Source organism: Drosophila santomea, chromosome X, assembly GCF_016746245.2.
Source record: "Drosophila santomea strain STO CAGO 1482 chromosome X, Prin_Dsan_1.1, whole genome shotgun sequence".
NCBI classification, from domain to species: domain Eukaryota; kingdom Metazoa; phylum Arthropoda; class Insecta; order Diptera; family Drosophilidae; genus Drosophila; species Drosophila santomea.
The window spans coordinates 6777087-6795921 of record NC_053021.2 but is presented as its reverse complement, the minus strand read 5'-3'; the positions used below and the strand labels follow the sequence as shown (position 1 = coordinate 6795921).

The 18835-nt window shown below is 42.2% G+C and overlaps 2 protein-coding genes across 2 annotated transcripts; one reads left to right on the top strand and one right to left on the bottom strand.

Moving 5' to 3' along the window:
• Positions 1 to 14612: 14612 nt before the first annotated feature.
• LOC120456506 (ubiquitin-conjugating enzyme E2 4) lies at positions 14613 to 15678 on the bottom strand. The gene is made up of 2 exons (XM_039643374.1): positions 15011 to 15678; positions 14613 to 14949 (listed from the first exon to the last, which is right to left on the bottom strand). The coding sequence occupies exons 1-2, from the start codon at positions 15533 to 15535 to the stop codon at positions 14716 to 14718; spliced, it is 759 nt and encodes a 252-aa protein (XP_039499308.1). The 5' UTR covers positions 15536 to 15678; the 3' UTR covers positions 14613 to 14715.
• A 59-nt stretch (positions 15679 to 15737) lies between these two features.
• LOC120456504 lies at positions 15738 to 18318 on the top strand. Its single transcript, XM_039643372.1, has one exon. It carries the CDS (start codon positions 15796 to 15798, stop codon positions 17581 to 17583), a length of 1788 nt encoding a protein of 595 aa, XP_039499306.1. The 5' UTR covers positions 15738 to 15795; the 3' UTR covers positions 17584 to 18318.
• The last annotated feature ends 517 nt before the right edge of the window (positions 18319 to 18835 follow it).

Below are 18835 nucleotides of genomic sequence, written 5' to 3'. Positions count from 1 at the left end.
CCTACTGCTAATTATCATAGCCTGGTGCATAAAGTAATAAAATGTGCCGAAAACCGGGCATTTAATCCGAGTTTTGTTCGAAAAATTGAGATATTTCGAATTTCAGATACCAGGCGAACAGAAATGTCAGGAGGTGACCAACGATCATTTCGATTCTGCTAGACACCTACTGCTAATTATCATAGCCTGGTGCATAAAGTAATAAAATGTGCCGAAAACCGGGCATTTAATCCGAGTTTTGTTGGGAAAATGGAGATATTTCGAATTTCAGATACCAGGCGAACAGAAATGTCAGGAGGTGACCAACGATCATTTCGATTCTGCTAGACACCTACTGCTAATTATCATAGCCTGGTGCATAAAGTAATAAAATGTGCCGAAAACCGGGCATTTAATCCGAGTTTTGTTGGGAAAATGGAGATATTTCGAATTTCAGATACCAGGCGAACAGAAATGTCAGGAGGTGACCAACGATCATTTCGATTCTGCTAGACACCTACTGCTAATTATCATAGCCTGGTGCATAAAGTAATAAAATGTGCCGAAAACCGGGCATTTAATCCGAGTTTTGTTGGGAAAATGGAGATATTTCGAATTTCAGATACCAGGCGAACAGAAATGTCAGGAGGTGACCAACGATCATTTCGATTCTGCTAGACACCTACTGCTAATTATCATAGCCTGGTGCATAATGTAATAAAATGTGCCGAAAACCGGGCATTTAATCCGAGTTTTGTTGGGAAAATGGAGATATTTCGAATTTCAGATACCAGGCGAACAGAAATGTCAGGAGGTGACTTTGCAGAATTTAAAATCAAGCAGCCCCCGAAAGTAGACAATGAAAAATTCACGATCCGCTGATCTCATCTTTTCCATCAGCCCAAAAGTATGCAACTAAAAATTCCCGATCAGCTGGTCATTGTTTTCCGACAGATCCTAAAAGTATGCAACGGACTGGGCTACCGGAAGAATTCTTGCATACTTTTAGGATCTGTCGGAAAACAATGACCAGCTGATCAGGAATTTTTAGTTGCATACTTTTGGGCTGATGGAAAAGATGAGATCAGCGGATCGTGAATTTTTCATTGTCTACTTTCGGGGGCTGCTTGATTTTAAATTCTGCAAAATCACCTCCTGACATTTCTGTTCGCCTGGTATCTGAAATTCGAAATATCTCCATTTTCCCAACAAAACTCGGATTAAATGCCCGGTTTTCGGCACACTTTATTACTTTATGCACCAGGCTATGATAATTAGCAGTAGGTGTCTACCAGAATCGAAATGATCGTTGGTCACCTCCTGACATTTCTGTTCGCCTGGTATCTGAAATTCGAAATATCTCAATTTTTCGAACAAAACTCGGATTAAATGCCCGGTTTTCGGCACATTTTATTACTTTATGCACCAGGCTATGATAATTAGCAGTAGGTGTCTACCAGAATCAAAATGATCGTTGGTCACCTCCTGACATTTCTGTTCGCCTGGTATCTGAAATTCGAAATATCTCAATTTTTCGAACAAAACTCGGATTAAATGCCCGGTTTTCGGCACATTTTATTACTTTATGCACCAGGCTATGATAATTAGCAGTAGGTGTCTAGCAGAATCGAAATGATCGTTGGTCACCTCCTGACATTTCTGTTCGCCTGGTATCTGAAATTCGAAATATCTCTATTTTCCCAACAAAACTCGGATTAAATGCCCGGTTTTCGGCACATTTTATTACTTTATGCACCAGGCTATGATAATTAGCAGTAGGTGTGTCTAGCAGAATCGAAATGATCGTTGGTCACCTCCTGACATTTCTGTTCGCCTGGTATCTGAAATTCGAAATATCTCCATTTTCCCAACAAAACTCGGATTAAATGCCCGGTTTTCGGCACATTTTATTACTTTATGCACCAGGCTATGATAATTAGCAGTAGGTGTCTAGCAGAATCGAAATGATCGTTGGTCACCTCCTGACATTTCTGTTCGCCTGGTATCTGAAATTCGAAATATCTCTATTTTCCCAACAAAACTCGGATTAAATGCCCGGTTTTCGGCACATTTTATTACTTTATGCACCAGGCTATGATAATTAGCAGTAGGTGTGTCTAGCAGAATCGAAATGATCGTTGGTCACCTCCTGACATTTCTGTTCGCCTGGTATCTGAAATTCGAAATATCTCCATTTTCCCAACAAAACTCGGATTAAATGCCCGGTTTTCGGCACATTTTATTACTTTATGCACCACGCTATGATAATTAGCAGTAGGTGTCTACCAGAATCAAAATGATCGTTGGTCACCTCCTGACATTTCTGTTCGCCTGGTATCTGAAATTCGAAATATCTCAATTTTTCGAACAAAACTCGGATTAAATGCCCGGTTTTCGGCACATTTTATTACTTTATGCACCAGGCTATGATAATTAGCAGTAGGTGTCTAGCAGAATCGAAATGATCGTTGGTCACCTCCTGACATTTCTGTTCGCCTGGTATCTGAAATTCGAAATATCTCTATTTTCCCAACAAAACTCGGATTAAATGCCCGGTTTTCGGCACATTTTATTACTTTATGCACCAGGCTATGATAATTAGCAGTAGGTGTCTACCAGAATCGAAATGATCGTTGGTCACCCCTGACATTTCTGCCTAGCTTGTATCTGAAATTCGATATATCTTCAATTTTTCAATTTAATATTTTTCCATTTTTTTAATAAAAAAATATTCCGTTTTTTTCGATAGCAAGAAAAATAGTTGTCCACATTTTTGCCAATTTTGATGATGTTACAAAAAATGCAAAAATTTGGCCAACAATTATTTTGACAATGTCGGTCAAAAAGTGATTTGGATGGTTAGTAATTAGGAGTAAAAAACTGTAATTCTTTTAGCTTTCTGACCATTTTTAGCCGAGTTATACAGAAAATTCCAATTGTAAATATTGCAAATAATGTGCCATATTTAAGCCCAGAGCCCAACACTTCTGTCCATTATGAACGTGCAGATCATTTGGTATCTCCGAGGCACAAATAGTAACATCCCTTGATGGGATTCCTTGCACATAACCAAACTTTGGTTATGGCCATCTTGTGTGTCATGGCTGTAAGCCGACAAATCAGCTTAGATGGAGTGCGATGCCGTCGCCGAAGACAAGTACGGTGGACTCAGGATTCAGGATCCAGGACCCAGGACGCAGGAATCAGGTCCTTTTGGTGGCCCCACTCGTTCGTCCACCCACTTTTGAGCCGACAGTTGAATCTGACATTCTGAAGGACCTGGCAACCGCAAGGAGCCTTTGTCATGCAAAGAGCTGTGGGCTCCCACCGCCCAGACAAAAGCCAGGTGAGACACGGCCAAAGGGAAAAGGGGGGCGGGGGGCGTTGCAGGATAATGGAGCAGGGGGCGGTGCTGTGGCAGGGGGTACTCTATAAATTGTAAAACTATTTTCAATAACAGCACACAACAAGGATGCTCGGAGCTGAGGTCTCTGATTATTTGCCTTCTAGCTTGACAAGACGTGTGCACTGAGCGAAAGTGCAATGTCCACGAATGGTCTTCATATTCTATCGGTTACATTTATGTTTCAAAAGCTGCTTATGCTTGTTTATTTCTAGTTTCATTGAAATGACATTGATGTAATGGCGTCGATAAACAATTAAGATATATATCTAGTATTTTTGCGTGTTGCAGAAGGACTGTCCGAAAGAAAGGCAATCTTCCCATCCCCTTTATGACTCCCTTTGCAAAAGGGATTTTAGTACCCTGTAAAAGTAGCCAAATGGTTTTCAAGACTGCTGATAAAGTGTGCGCAAATATAAGTTTTTGAACAATATTTGGAATGTATTAATAACAATGTTGTTTATATTTGTTTTCAATACTTCGTTGTATAATGATGACTAGGTTCACTTATTGCTTTGTAAAAAGCTTGTTATTAACATTCCATTGATACAATTCAGACATATAGAGCAATTTGATTAATAGGTATCTGTTAGTCGCGGGGGTGATCCTCGTCCGCTGTTTGTGTCGTTAGCCGGGGAAGCAGGTTCCAGATTTCAACTCGACTTTGGGCAACTTCTCGAGAATACTTTTTTAGAGAGCGGGGGGAGTCTAACAAAGTTTATTCTTTCTGCCATTCTTTTTTCGTGCGCCGTGTTTGGTTTTTTGTCTTTTCGTAATTTAGCATATTCCTTGCAGCACTTGTTGTCCTTGTCTGCTGTGTTCTTAAGTTTTGCTTCACCGTTTGCGGTGTGCAAATGCAAATTGCTTGGCTTGCATATTTTCCTTGCACCCGCTTTTCCTCCTTCGGCTTTTCTTCAGGTTTTCCCGGAGACAGGACTAGGATTGGAGCTGATGTAGCTGAAGTGCGGCCAGCCGCATTGATAGTTCCATTCCCAGAGATAGGTAAGTGGCTTCTTTTGGGGACCTGGGGGCCATTTCTGTAGTGGGCTGCAATGAGTTGCAGTGGGCGGAAATCAATTCGCAAATAACTCAAAGTGAACTCATCGAATCAGGGGAGTTGATAAAGGGAGTTGCCAGGTGCTCAGTGGGAATTGCTTCACTTAATGAAGCGGTGGCTCAAATATTCTGCTATAATTGAATACTTGATTTGTTAGCCAAATACATAGAACGCATTCTGCAGACATTGTTTTGTTTATGTTTTCCTTTTTCACATTTATGTTACAACTTCTCAATGACAGAGCTCAACCTGAATTGCATTATGTATAATAATATTTTATTGTATTACTTCTTCCCCTGGCATGCTTAATTATTTCGCTTAAGTAGAAGTCCTTATTTTCCCACTGATTCCCAACCTCTCAATTATCCACTCGTTCGCCGATTCGTTAAACAATTTAATCACTCAGTCATCCACGCCATTCATTCATCTTCTTCAGTTTGAATAAATGAAGAAAACTGCCCGCCCTCGGTTTTTTCTCTTTTCCTTGGCAATCCTTCAGTTTTTCGTCTGTTGTCTTTCGGTCGTGTGTCCAGATGTTTTGATTCAGTTTTAATTCATTTCACTTGGTGACCCAACCCCCAACCCCCCCAGCCACCCCTTGAGTCCTGACTGTTATTGCTCTTCCCATTGTTATTGTTTCACCACTTGTTGTTTTATTTTTTTGGTTTTTGTATTTCTCTGAGTTGCTATTAAGAAAAACGCCTCCAAGAATAATCGACTAAACGAGCGAGCAAACGACAATTGCTGCACTGCGCAAAAATATCACTTAATCGGATGATAGAGTTTAATATTTATTAAAATGATGAACAATCTCTTTACTTGCCAATTGAAGTGTATGCAGCTAGTATTTAAAAGAGTTCTATAATTATAATGTTTATTATTATAATGTTGACCTATCGAACTCTTTCAATATATTGTGGCACATTTTGAATGTCATGTGAGCATTCTAGTGTTTTCCTGTGGTTTCCTTTGATAAGAGATTTCGAATGACCAGGGAGATGACCAATTTTTCGCCTTGTGGAGCGAATGACCCGCCCGCTCCTTGCCGGAGGTCCTTGATATGCCACCATGCCACCATGCCACCCGACCCTTTTTCGCCGTTCGGCAATGTGTCCGCTTCCTTGGGCTCGCCTCGAAATGCAGCCAACCAGCCGGCAATAAAAATATGATTGTATTTTCGCTTGAGTTGTTTTCATTTCTCGATGATGTCGAGCACCACGACGAGGTCCTCTGTCTGCGGCCGAGTCCACAGTTCTCAGTCCTCAGTCCTCAGTCCTCAGTCCTTAGTCCTCAATTTCGAGTCCTGAGTTCTGACCCAATGCATGGTTAAATCAGGCGAACGCCAGCGGTCGAGCATTGAACCGCTTGACGTTGTTTTTCCAGCGCCGCCTTTTGTTTTGCTTTCCCTGTTTTCCGTTTGCCTGGCTTGCCCTTTTCCACTTCCCCTCCATCCTTCCCTTCCCTTCCACTTCCCCTTGCGGATCCCCATTTTGAAATCAGGACGGCAACTCTCGCATATTCGCTACATTACATTTCTCGTTGCCATTAATCGTGCATCTCAGGACTTTCAGGACTCGGAAACTCGTGAGCTCAGAGCTCGCAACGCATGCACATATTCATATATATAATATATCCTGCACAATTTTCCCTTCGAGTGTCTCGCTCGTATTTACTCGAGTGATGTAATTTTTGAATAGCTTAAGGCATCTCAAAATGTTTAGCAAGGCAAATCCTTTTTAAACGTCGATTTTCCCTTCGTGTCCGTGACTGTTTGCCCACTTGTGCGTGGGTTTCTGTGTGCGGTCGTTTGGGCACTTTGCATATATGCATATTTCCTATTATTGTTATTAATAATCATAAATTATGTTAGTTTTTTTTTCTTTCTGGGGAGAAGAAACATCTTTAAGAGCTTGTATCACAAGTACTTGGTGGAGTTGAGTTAAGGAGCGTAACTAAACACTGGTTTTGTTTCAGTTTGCGTTATTCAACACTCATACCAAAGAAATGATGCTTATTCTTCTATTCTTGCAATTAATTTAGTCCTTTTTCCACAAATGTTTTCCACAGAACAGTCTCCTGATAAACATGCCCTACGGTTAACTCAGGCCAATTCAAAGAACAAACGAAGAGGGCAGTGCAAAAAACAAAACAAAAAAACGAAGGCAACAAATTTGTAATGAAATTTTGTATGCTGACATTTCGAAAAATTGCTTTTTAACCTTTGTGCGCGCCACCGTTCCCCTTTGACCTCCGGCGGCACCAAAACTGCAGCTACTTCGTGTGTGTCACTGACATGTTAGACGTGTATCTGAATCTCGACTCCTCGCCATGGGCTGTCCCACGACCCGTATTCAAGTAGGGACTCAGACCAGGACTTCGGGACTTCGGGACCTCTACCCCTACACTGATAACAAAAAGGATATCCCATCTTGTACTCATTACTCATCATATAAATGATGTTTATTGAACTGGCTTTCTTCAATGTTGGCAGCAATTTACATTATTTTCGTTATTTACTCACCTTTTTAACTGTTAAAGAATATTCGGAATATTTTCTTGCAGTGTGCCAAGGCAAAGTTGTGTGTGCAGTCTGCGAAAATCTGTAAACCGAAAAGTCTGTGACATGTTTTTAAGTTTCTCAGCTTGGCATGCAGATTATTATTAGGTTGTCTGTCCGCTCGTCTGTCTGTCCGTCCGTATGTCCGTCCGTCCGTCCGTTTGTTCATCTCGTGCCAGGTGAGTTGCCGGGAAAACTTTGCCCATGTCCAGTGACAGAAACAACTTTGAGGGTGCGCCTGTGTGCATGTGTGTGCCATAAGTTTTGTTCTAACAAACCAATTACTCGCCCCAATTTCCAAAAGAGGCTGACTTGCCTTTAACCTCCATGATGGAAGAGTTCGACTTTGAGATATTCCAATACCAAAAACAGAAAACTGAAAACAGAAGGGGACAAAGCGGACGGAAGCGAGCGACAGAGACAGAGACAGAAACAGAGACAGAGACAGAAAAGCTGAAGAAAATACAAATACGACTTTGAGTTACTTTTTCATTATTTTGCCAAGGAGTTTGTCCTCTAGCGTGTGTGTTGCAATGTTCAAAACATTGGCAGATGTCGCCGCACTAGCAAAAGTTACGAGAGCGGCAAGTGGAAAGTGGCACAGGAAATAGGGGGAGTGGGCTAAAAAGAAAAAGGAAAAAAAAGAAGACAGACAAGACATCCCAGCCAGCCAGCCAAGTCAACAAAAAAATGTAAAAATTGTAAAAAAAAAAATGGAAAAAATAGAAAAAACAGCGCATACATATGAAAAAAAGTTGCTACAAGCGTTTCTTTTTTTTTCTAATTTTGTGCTTTCTTTCGGTGTCTTTGCTGGGGAGCAGGAAAAGCCCGAAATTGTTTAAGCCAAAAAGGGGGGGAGACAAGGTGTCCTTAAAGCAGCCACTAAGTGCTCTTAAAACCAACTCATCGGAAGGATCAGGGAATGTTCTTGGGGGTATTGAAAGGGGGCAAACAACATCTTGGGGTAAGTGAATATCCATTACACTGAATGCCTGGGAAATATTCACGATGCATTTGCACAGGAAAACAAGGTTTTACTTTTTGATTGATTGAAGCAAGTTTTTTTTAAATTTTTTTTAAATTAATTAACATCTTTATTTAATATTATTCAGGAACAGGTCAATTAAAGCCTTTAACCTAAATGTTGTCTTAAGTAAATAATCTCTTAATTATAAAATATAATTTGTTTTCATCTTAATATATAGGAATAGGTCAAATTTCGAGTAGTGAGGTTTCAGGTAAATAATATATTCATACTATCATCTTAGAAGCAGCCCAAAATGTCTTCTTTTGAGCCTGCGAATTGGGATAGCCCCCTGTAATCTCCGGGCGAGACGATTACGGTGGGCAGTTAGTCGATCGTTGTATCTGCTTGAGAAGAACGAGATTTGGTCTTCAACAAGGCTCAGGTTTAAATCATTGTGAAGCGTTTGGCCGCTAACGAACCAGTCACAGCCAGTGATTTGTCTTAATGTTTTGTTCTGGACGGTTTGGAATCGTTTTCGGTGGGACGCAGCCACTCCCCAAATTTGGATGCCGTATCTCCAAGTAGGTGCGATAATTGAAGCAAGTTACATACATAAATTCATATATTTTTAATGACCACCAATTGTGCTCAAAGATAATTATTAATAATATTTATATGCCTTCTTATTAAAGAATTGGTCAATATTTGAAGTAATCTTTGATCAGCCATGCCCGGCAGCAAATGTGTTAATTTTTTATCATTTTCCTGTCCCCATTTAATAGCAAAGGCGGCTGCTTTTGTGGGATGAGCAAGTTTTCGCTGTTGCAGCAGGCTATATCTGACATGTGGCATGCTGCAAGTTGCAAGTTGCATGTTGCATGTGGGTGTCACCGCCTGCGGTTGTTCTTACTCGGGATTAAGACGCTTTTCCACGTTGCTGGGGCTTACTGAAAGGCTAGTGCGACGTAATCTTCTTGCCACGCCCCCCGCCCCCCTCTCTGGCCGCTTAACTTTTTCCACTTGCATTTTGGCCCCGCTTACAGGATATTATGGCAGCGCAAAAGAAGGAGCAGCAGCCGCGCATGTTGTGTGCGCTGTAAAAAGTTTTTAATTTTTCTTTTCAAACATTTAACTAAAAGAGCAAGTGCAGCCCACCACCAACTACCAACTACCCCTTCGCCCCACCAAAAAAATTAAAAAAAAAAAGAAGGAAGTGGAAAAAAAAGCGGAGAAAAGATTCCCCATTTTTTCTTGGGGCTGGCTGCCTTTGCCTTTTGCCAGCTTCCTTATAGAACTCATAACTTTGGCTTGGCAAAATATCATACGCATAAAACAACATACGATGCAATCTGCCACCGCCTTTGCCCCGCATTTTCCTACCCTCCCCCCCGCCAAACTGCATTTTCCCCCATTCAGATTTTGCTGCGATTTTCCTGCTGGTTTATTTTTCTTTTAATGAAACAGTTGTTGCCTGGCGGCATTATGACGATTATTATTATTATGAGGCATGCAAAAGTTGCCGTTAAAGCATCGTGTAAAATAATATTTAGACGGCAACTTTCGAAAGGCTTTTCCAACCCCTCCCACTCCCCCTGCCCCTGCCCCTGCCCCTGCTCCACTCATCTCTTCGTCTCATTTTCAGCCTGCGGCACGGCTTAATTAAATTTCAAGCAAGCCAAAAATCCGAGCGAAGACCGCCAAATGAAGAGCAATGCCAAAACTCAATCCGATGTCGCTCCAATTGCACCACAGGCTTCAAGTTCTTCGTCTGAGTTGCTTGGAAAACTCTCACAAATTAATTGAGTCCGTAAAGCCTTAGTTTCGATGTCAGGTTAGCCAACTCCCTATACTCCACACCCCACAACCCACACCTCACACCCATTCCCAATCCCAATCCCAATCCCAAACCCATTCCCAATCCAACCTGATGAAGCCCTGGAAAATTCTTTAGCTGCACTCGGTTGACGAAATTAATTTTCCTTTGTTGAGGTTGAATTCTCATTGTGCGAATGCCATGAAATTCATCTACACAGTCCAGATTTGAATGCACTATGTTGTGATTTTGATGTGGAAGCCCTTGCCAGTCGGCAGTTTCAATTGAGCAGACAGTTCTCCTCTCTTCCGGCGTGCAAAAAGGGTTCCTCGGATGTATACATCCCATACACAAATTGTAACCAAATTGATAGAGCCCATTACCATTTTTTACTTCAAAACTTCTATGGCTTTATACAAAAAAAAAAAGCGAATTTTACATTTAGAAAACTCTGTTAATTAAGTGATCTTTATCATATTTGTATCCATATTATTTTCTTTGGAAAATTAATATTATCAAATTAATATTGACAAATTAAGCAAAATTGCTGAATATATATTTTTTTTATTTCTGCATTTTTTTTGCAGTGCGCGCTACCCAAAAGCTAATTGGCTTCTGATGCTTGGTAATTTTTAAATGGCCAAAACTGTAGGATGGCTGGCCAAAATAATTGTCCGGCCGATACGTAAACCTTTGGACTTTCCGCCGGCATAATCATAATATTCCCTACCCCCTTTTTCCCCTTTTTCCCATTTTCCCTATGGACTCTGGAAAAGTCTGTCTGGTGCGATAAGCAGCGGAGTGCTTTTGTAGTCGCTCTTTTGACAAACTACTCTCGCTGTGTGTGTGTCTCTTGATTGGCAAACAGGATGCGGGCCTCGTCCTGGCTCAGTGAGACACTGTCACCGGCAGAAGTCGGTGCTCTAAAACAATTTGCCATTAACATTAATGACAGCAATCGCTGGGTGTTCATTATATTGCCCCGAAAAAGGCAAACAGCCTGGCCATGCGGCCATGTGGCCCTTATGATGACGTTACTCCACTGATGGACATGAATCTGTAATGGAATTCAATAAAAGCTGAGAGTGCAGAAACCGTTTGACACGGAATTCAATCGACTCCGGTCCTCCGGCAATGGAAACTGAAACTGCCCCCGAAATCGAGAAGGGGCTTTCCCGCCCTTTTTCAAGGGGGCGGGCCTCTCGGTTCGGTTGGCTTTTCCGGGGCAATTCCAGTGTGTGGGCGTGGGCATCGAAACTCATCAGCCATCAGTCGAACGCTTGTCGGGCTCATTTGTTAATTTTGTGCAATATCGGCGAGTGGCCATCGCCCTGTTGCCTGTTGGATGTCGCCATATCCCCTGAATCCCCTGAATCTCCTGAATCCCCTGAATGCCCCAAGCCTTCAGTCCTTGAATCCTCGAGTTTGAGCAGTCAGCTCCATCCCATAGTCATCGGGATGGGGAGTGAAACATTTAACATGCGGCAATATTTATTGCCAAGTGACACACGACAATGGGGTATATTAACTGCAAGGTGAATGGCTGAGTTTATTAATTTACGCGTACTCATGCCGAGTACTCATCTCATCGCTTAAGTACCAACACAGTAACAATAAATAAATAAAATAAGACTTTATAGATTTGATAGTAACATACGCTTATCCTAAGTATTTCATTACAAATTCAAAAAAATACGTTAGGTATTTAAATAATATTTGGTTTAAGCTAATTCAAAAGTTATGTTTCCACAAGAAAAGATTACATGCTCCACATGAATGTAAATGGGAAAATCACAAGTTTGTAGTCCGATCGTTTGGTTAAGAAGCTCCTGTAGATAGCAATTTGCATGTAAACTCAAATCGCCTTTGGATCATTAGCCATCACGAATTAGCTCGCCATGGAAATGTGCAGCAAATGAGAATTCGATTGCAATGAGAACACAGTTCGCGAATGTGGCATCATTGGGCAGGGGACACCAACTCCTCCTCGTCCTAATTAACCGCCCACTTGCAGGACACCCATTATGCAATGCGATTATCGACCCAAGTCGGGGTCATCCCACATCCCACATCCCATATCCCATATGCCCAAAACCCATCCGAATCCACATTCGAAGCTATGACGGATTGTCGAAGCTATTTTCCTGTTTGCCGGCAATCGCCAACTGCCAATTGCCAATTGGAATCGGGCGACTCTGTGGGATTAGCACGGGTGCGAATGCAGCGACGCCTGCGGCGCTTGACACATTCGGCGGTTGAGGGTTAAGTGGGTCGAGTGCGGAGTGGCGGGGCCCACGGGGGTTAATGAGAACAGGTGCAGGAAGCATGGACGAAGTCATCACTTGTGTGGTTTGCCCCACTTGCAGCTGCAAAGAAAAAAAGCTCAATTGTCTTCAATTGAATATCCCTCATTTCTACTACAAAAACGTTTCAAAATAAAATGTTTGTCATAGAACTTTTGTGTTTGACCAAGAAAATCGCACAGTATTAGCAAAAATTCAGAGGATTAATATGTTTTAATAAATGCCAAATCAATTTGTGCAGCCTTAAAGTTGAAACTGCAACAATTGAGTTTAAATCAAGTTTGAACTGCAACAAGTGAGTTCAATATATACAATTCCATGCATTCCTTTAAAGCATAGAGCTCATTAATATGCATTACTTAAGTAAAAGAGTCAAAAGGAAGGGCATCTGTTCGTCGTTCGTTTAGTGGGCTTCGCTGGCGACAGTGGAAACTGCCATCTGCCTGGCTGACTTCATTTTTAACGGTCAAGTTGTTGTCTCAGTGCGAGCAACTTGCTTTTATTGCATTTTCCCCGGGAAGAAAGCCATCCGATCCGATCCTATGCTATCCTATCCTATACTATCCTATCCAAACCGATGCGATGCGAATGGCCAAGGACTTTGACGTCCTGCCCGGATGTCGATTCCAATAAACGGGAATCGGAACAGGCGTTAAGCTGCGAGCTCTTTATGTGCTACTCTCTACGTATGTATGCATGTATGTATGTATGTTGTATTGTATGTGCAACATATGTGGGTGCTGTGGGTGGTGGTGGGTGGTTGACTGTCCTGGCACTTTAATTAATTTCTTTAAGTTCATTAACGTTTGACTTGTCGGGGGGCAAAAGGGACAGACAAGCGGCAGACAGGCAATGGGCGGTTATATTGGAAAGGCACTCGGCACTTTGATGACATTGTTGGCCAGACTCTCGGTATCCAAGGGATTTTCATTGCTGGCTGGAGGAGCAGGAGCAGGAGGAGGAGGAGGAGGAGGAGGAGGAGGAGGTGGAGGTGGTGGTCTCCTGTCACTTGGGTTATACGTTTATCACCCTGGATTCATGAAATTGCTGTGCGTTCTGGCATTTCCGCTGTATGACAGTATCAATATTGTCACTTGTAGCCTCAACCAACCGAATTGGCGCCTTCATTACAATTTTTCCGATATATATATAAACATTTATAGCCAAATTATGAGGAAAAAATCCTCAGTAAATATTAAATAATAAATTATTTTATTAATAACTTAATTAAAAAATTATGTAAATATGTATATATATGTATATTAGCAGTAACAAAAACGGTAATTCTTTTCGCTTTCTGAACATTTTTAGCCAACTTATACCGAAAATACCAATCGTAAATATTACATTTTTTGCAAAAATCGTTTTTCTGATTTTTTGCGTAAATAATTATCAGTATTTTGATCAGAACATTCGAAATAATGGTCCCAATATGGAGTGTCATACCTCGTTGAGTTCGTAATTAAATTTCCCATCGAACTGTGTTTTCAAAAAAAAATTCTATTTCTGTCAGATTTTTTGCAAATTTTGATGATGTTACCCCTTACAAAAAATGCGAAAAAATGGCCAAAAATTATTTTGACAAAGTCGGTCAAAAAGTGATTTGGATGGTTAGTTTTGCTAATTAGGAGTAAAAAACTGCAATTCTTTTAGCTTTCTGACCATTTTTAGCCGAGTTATGGTTACAAATCTGTTAAAAAAATCTTTTTTTTTCAAGAAATTGTTTTCTTGATATTTCTTCAACCTTTTCTTAAGCCAAAGGTGTTCCTTCTGCTCGCAGGTCATTAATTGTGTTTGTGTTTAGGGCCATATGGGCATTAAAGATTGTCGGCTTGAATACTCGTAGTTCCTCGCACTCAATTGGGGTGACCCCGATGTGCGGCAATCCTTTTTTTTTTGGTCGTGGTCCTTTGAGAACGTGTCCCGTGTCCCGTGTCCCGTGTCCCGTGTATCGCTGATGGCCTGCATCGCCATCTTGGTGGGATTCGGTGTGGGCGTGGTGGTGGTGGTGGTGTTGGCATCCTTAAACACTTCGCGTTCCAATTCATTTTTCAAAGCTAACCAAAAGCAACCCACCCACGTTCCCCACGTCCATTGGGCCGTGGATGTTTTTCCAACGTTCATTTTTTGGCAGCTCATGAATATTCATAGACATGAGCGGCCAAAGGACCGCGTTGGACTATCTGACACAGTCAGCATTTCTGGGGGCCGGAGGACGGACGACCACAACGACCAGAAGGAGCACAAGGAGCAGAAGGAGCAGCCTGGGCAGGAGCTGAGCATGCTGGCACATTACGCTGGGAGTATTTTGAAAGCTGCTTGCCTTGAGGAGGCATTTGTGTACAGGGGTCAAAGGGCAGAAGCAGCTCTCAAGTGGCTTACATTTGTGGGCGCCCTTTAAAAACGCCATTGAAGGGAAGGGAAGAAAGTGTGACAACGGCTTGAAATACCTCCTATTTATATTTATTTCAGTTTGTACTTAACGGGCACTCATTTGCAAGATCCTAAGCATATAAGTTATATTAGCATTAAGTTAATATGCATATGCATCAATTCATAACTGCAATTTTCTATGTTTATTTTCTATTTGCTTTTAGGAGTATTGTGTTGAACATGTTCGGCTGCTCTTGTGACTGCTAATCTGCTGGCTGACTGGGCATTGGCTTCTGATCCTGATTTTGCTCATTACGCTGATCCGCATCCTTTTCTCCTTTCTTGTCCTGCACTTTGGTCATCGCAAACAGCTTGGTCCAGTGCCTGGCAATCTTGTCGTGCTCCCTGCGATTTGTTTTGTACTGATCGGCAATGCACATGACAAGTGGATCGTCCGGATTGCACTCACTCATCAGCACGTAAATGGAAAGTAGAACCTAATCAAAAATCAAAAAATCATAATTGGTAAGATAGATTGGATGGTAGAATCAAACCCACCTTGGCCACATTCATCACCGGCGACCATCGTTCGCCGAGGACATCGAGGCAAATGGCGCCGCGACTGTCCACGTTGCAGTGGTAAATCCGCGTGGTGAACCGGATGCGTGGCGGCCGGAAGGGATAGCTGGCCGGAAATCGTATATCCAACCGGAAGTGACCGCCTTCGTAAACGGAGCCAGCTGGCCCATTCACGCCTGCCGTCCAGCGAAGAAGATCCCCGTGATGCAAATCGGCGGTGCAATTCGGCGGCGGATGTTTCCGAATGTCCTGCAGTTCGCGCTTAATTCGCACCACACAGCCGGTGAGTGGTGCCTCGGTGGATTTGCCCGCAGGACTGTGACTGTGACCGTGACTGTGACTGTGACTGGTGCTGGGTGCCTGGGTCTCTTCCACGGAGCTGGCCACACTGGCTAACGAGCGCACTTCGGGTTGACCATCCACTTCCGTTTCCGCTACCGCTTCCACTGCCTCCTCCGCTTGCGCTTCCGTTTCCGGTTGGGAATTCAACTGATCGCTGGACATTGTGGCGATTTCGAAACCCGATTTCTTACTTCAATTTTGTTTGGCTTTCATGTTGCCAGCCAACGCACAATGCCCTAGTGATTTTAGTCTCACGATCGATGAACTTTATTCCAAAGGCTGCTCTATTGGGAAAGATGTTGTGAATAGAGTGTGTGAGCCATTTGCACTCGCTCTCAATCGACAAGCCGTTCAACAACTGACATCTACAAGCAAATAACACAACAAACATATACATTTTCTTCGATATCCTTGAATCCATTATGAAGTGTGTGATGTGCCGTAAGCCAACTGTATCGCCGTTTTCCACGTTGCACAAGTTCCACGTTTGCGTTTGCTTACAGGAGCACTATCAATGTATGAAATGCGATGTGGCACAGAGGCTTCAATGTGGTTTGTGCGGCCGTGCAACCTTAGTGATCCACGTGGACATGAGATTCGTTAACAGAACTGAGATGGAAACGCCCAAACATGATGCGATTAGTAATAATGATAGCTATGATAATGATAGTGACAGTAGTTGGCAGAGTAAAACCGAAAGCTATTGGACCGTCGTGGAAAATGATCGTTCTCATTCGCTTGATTCACCTAGAGAGTCCATTAACTTACCCCGAAGTAGAAGTAGTTCCAAAGAATATACAAGGGATAGGCATCCAGTATATTCCAAAGAAAACACAGCTCGCAAGAATTATAAAGCTGAACCTGCAGAAGAGGCAGAAGTTGACGACGACATAGGATCCTGTATTCAACTCAAAAGATCTCCTGCACTTACTCTATTACCAACAAGAGAATATACAAGGGATAGGCATCCAGTATATTCCAAAGAAAACACAGCTCGCAAGAATTATAAAGTTGCAGAAGAGGCAGAAGTTGACGACGACATAGGATCCTGTATTCAACTCAATAGATCTCCTGCACTTACTCTATTACCAACATGTGGCAAAAGTGGAAATGGCAAACCATATTTGGAATGTTCTACCAAAATGTGTGAGCCACAGAAACCTAATCCCATTCAAGAGATTGAGGCTAGAAGTTTGGACGCCTATGCCGTCGAAGAAATGCGTTTGCTAATGGGTTGTCCCTATAAAGCGAAGAAGTCCGTAGATCCAGAAACCAAAGCGATGGAATCCAACAAGGATATACGATTATATAGCAAAGAAGAAAGACAAGCACGAATAGATTATGTTAACAAGAAATATCAGTACCTCAATCTGCAGCAGAAGTATTTAGCATTTGGGTGTCAGTTTCTGACGAAGCGACGACATTTGGAGTGGCTGACATCGGAACCCAAATGTGGATCAGTCCATAATGGAATGTCCCTAGTTCGGCGAGTTCTCCATCCTCGCTCAAATGCCAGTGAACAGCGAGCTGAAATCATTGAACTTCCGGAAGATTTTGATGAACATCTTTATTGCAGAGTGGCATTACCTTTTCCATTTATCCGTCTGGAGAAGTCACAATTTCTGGGCCATTGCCCGCAACCAAATTGCCAAAAAGCACTCTATAAGTATAACATCGCTTTTCATCTAACACTGCAACACAAGGACTGGCTAGTGAAGTACTTGCCATTGAATAAGGCATTCAGTTTTGAATTGGATTTGAAGGCTACCAGAGGGAATGTCAAATGCCATGCTGTGATACAATTGCAAAATGTGCTTTCTCAATATTCCAAGCATCAAGTTGATCTGTCCCTCACCATAATGAGCAGACATGTGCAACTGAGTGAGATTCTGGGTGCATCATGCCAATCGGATCAGCGATTAACATTCATTTGGGCAGCCACCACAATCGCCAACTGTTTTCCCCTGAAAGTAAACCTGACTTTGTGGCCAAAGGCAGGCAATTCGCCTGCCGGTAGTACGATATCCTATACCGGAAGTCCCTACGATATTAAGAAGTCCACTCGACCCCATGATTTGATCAAAAGTGGTAGGGTCATTATGCTAACCGCGAATCAAGTGGATGCATTCACTCAAAAGGGCAAGCAGAATGTGGGCATTCAGTTTGTGGCCATGATGGGAGCTGAAAATAGGGAGATATATGAAAATTAGAAATATAAGCTAACAAAATGGGAAAAATGGGAGATCAAGAAAGCATAAACCAAAACCCGGCATAAACAAAGGTGTCCTATTTTAGTTCAAAGAACATGTGATTAATTAGTTCTTTTTTTTGGATTGGCTGTCTGCATTTGTGCAACCTAAATGTAGTATTACCTACACTTTTTTGTACTCTACGTTCTTGAGCATTCTTTAATCAAATTGGCTTCTTCTTTGCTCACTTCCTTCGCATTTTTCTCTTTTGGAAAATTAGGAAAGTGAGAAAACAGCACTGGATGATGTGGCCAGGACGAAGCAGGAGGGAGAATAGATCTAAGGAAAGCGACACTCAATTTGCAAAATGCAATAAATTGAATGAAAAGTGTGAAAATGAAGAGGAGTCATCAGCATCGGCGACAACACTAACGACCAAACAGAGACAGACGCAGTGAGACAGTGGAGTGAGCGAGATGGATGGAGATAGAGCATGGCGCTAAGAAAGCCAGAAAATGTAAATGAAAATTCAAGAAAATTTAATAATAAAAACATCAGCATAAAGTGAAACGCATAAAATCCAATGAAATGTAAAAGGCGCTCGCTGGACCTTCTTCCTGTTGTGTTCTTGCCTGCTTGCCGTCTCTTTCTCTTTCTCTGGCCGATCACCCGTCTCTTTCCAGTGACAGTGGCGTAAGCCGTGGCCAAAAAGTATATTTTTAAAATGAGCTACAAAAAAATGTTGAAAGGTACCTACCTATACCATATGGAATATAGTTTGACTAAAAAAAATAAATAAAAATATCTTTTAAATCTGAATAATTTTTTATAGCAGTTTTGTAACTGTTAAGTAAATAGTTTAAAATGTTAAACTCTTAAGGTGTGATTTCTTAGACACATAGCTTTACAAGTTCACCCCCCCCCCCCCCCCTGGAATAATTGAGAACTAAGCCCCTGGACGGATGTATGTGGAAAATAGCGTCGGGTAATCACATTTCTCTGGTATAGTACGGCAGTATGACAGTGTCCTGCAGCCGGCAGGATATGCTCAATTGAACATGTTGATTGCTGACAGCGCGTTCTGACCCACCGACCCACCAACCCACCAACCCACCAAATCCGCACACCCACCGACTTCCAGCGACTAGAACCACCTCAACTGAACGCACCACTGCAAATGAGGAGTCAATTGAAAATCAAGTTAGAGCTGGCTTTAATGGAATTAGTTCTACATGGCAGCGAGGCATCTGCGAGATGCAAACGCCAAAGCAAA

Excerpts from the sequence above, each read along its gene's own strand:
- LOC120456506 (XM_039643374.1), bottom strand. The coding sequence starts at position 15,535 with ATGTCCAGCGATCAGTTGAATTCCCAACCGGAAACGGAAGCGCAAGCG. Across the intron at positions 14,950-15,010 it reads CGGTGATGAATGTGGCCAAG|GTTCTACTTTCCATTTACGT; the intron begins GTGGGTTTGATT and ends ATTTTTGATTAG.
- LOC120456504 (XM_039643372.1), top strand. The coding sequence starts at position 15,796 with ATGAAGTGTGTGATGTGCCGTAAGCCAACTGTATCGCCGTTTTCCACG.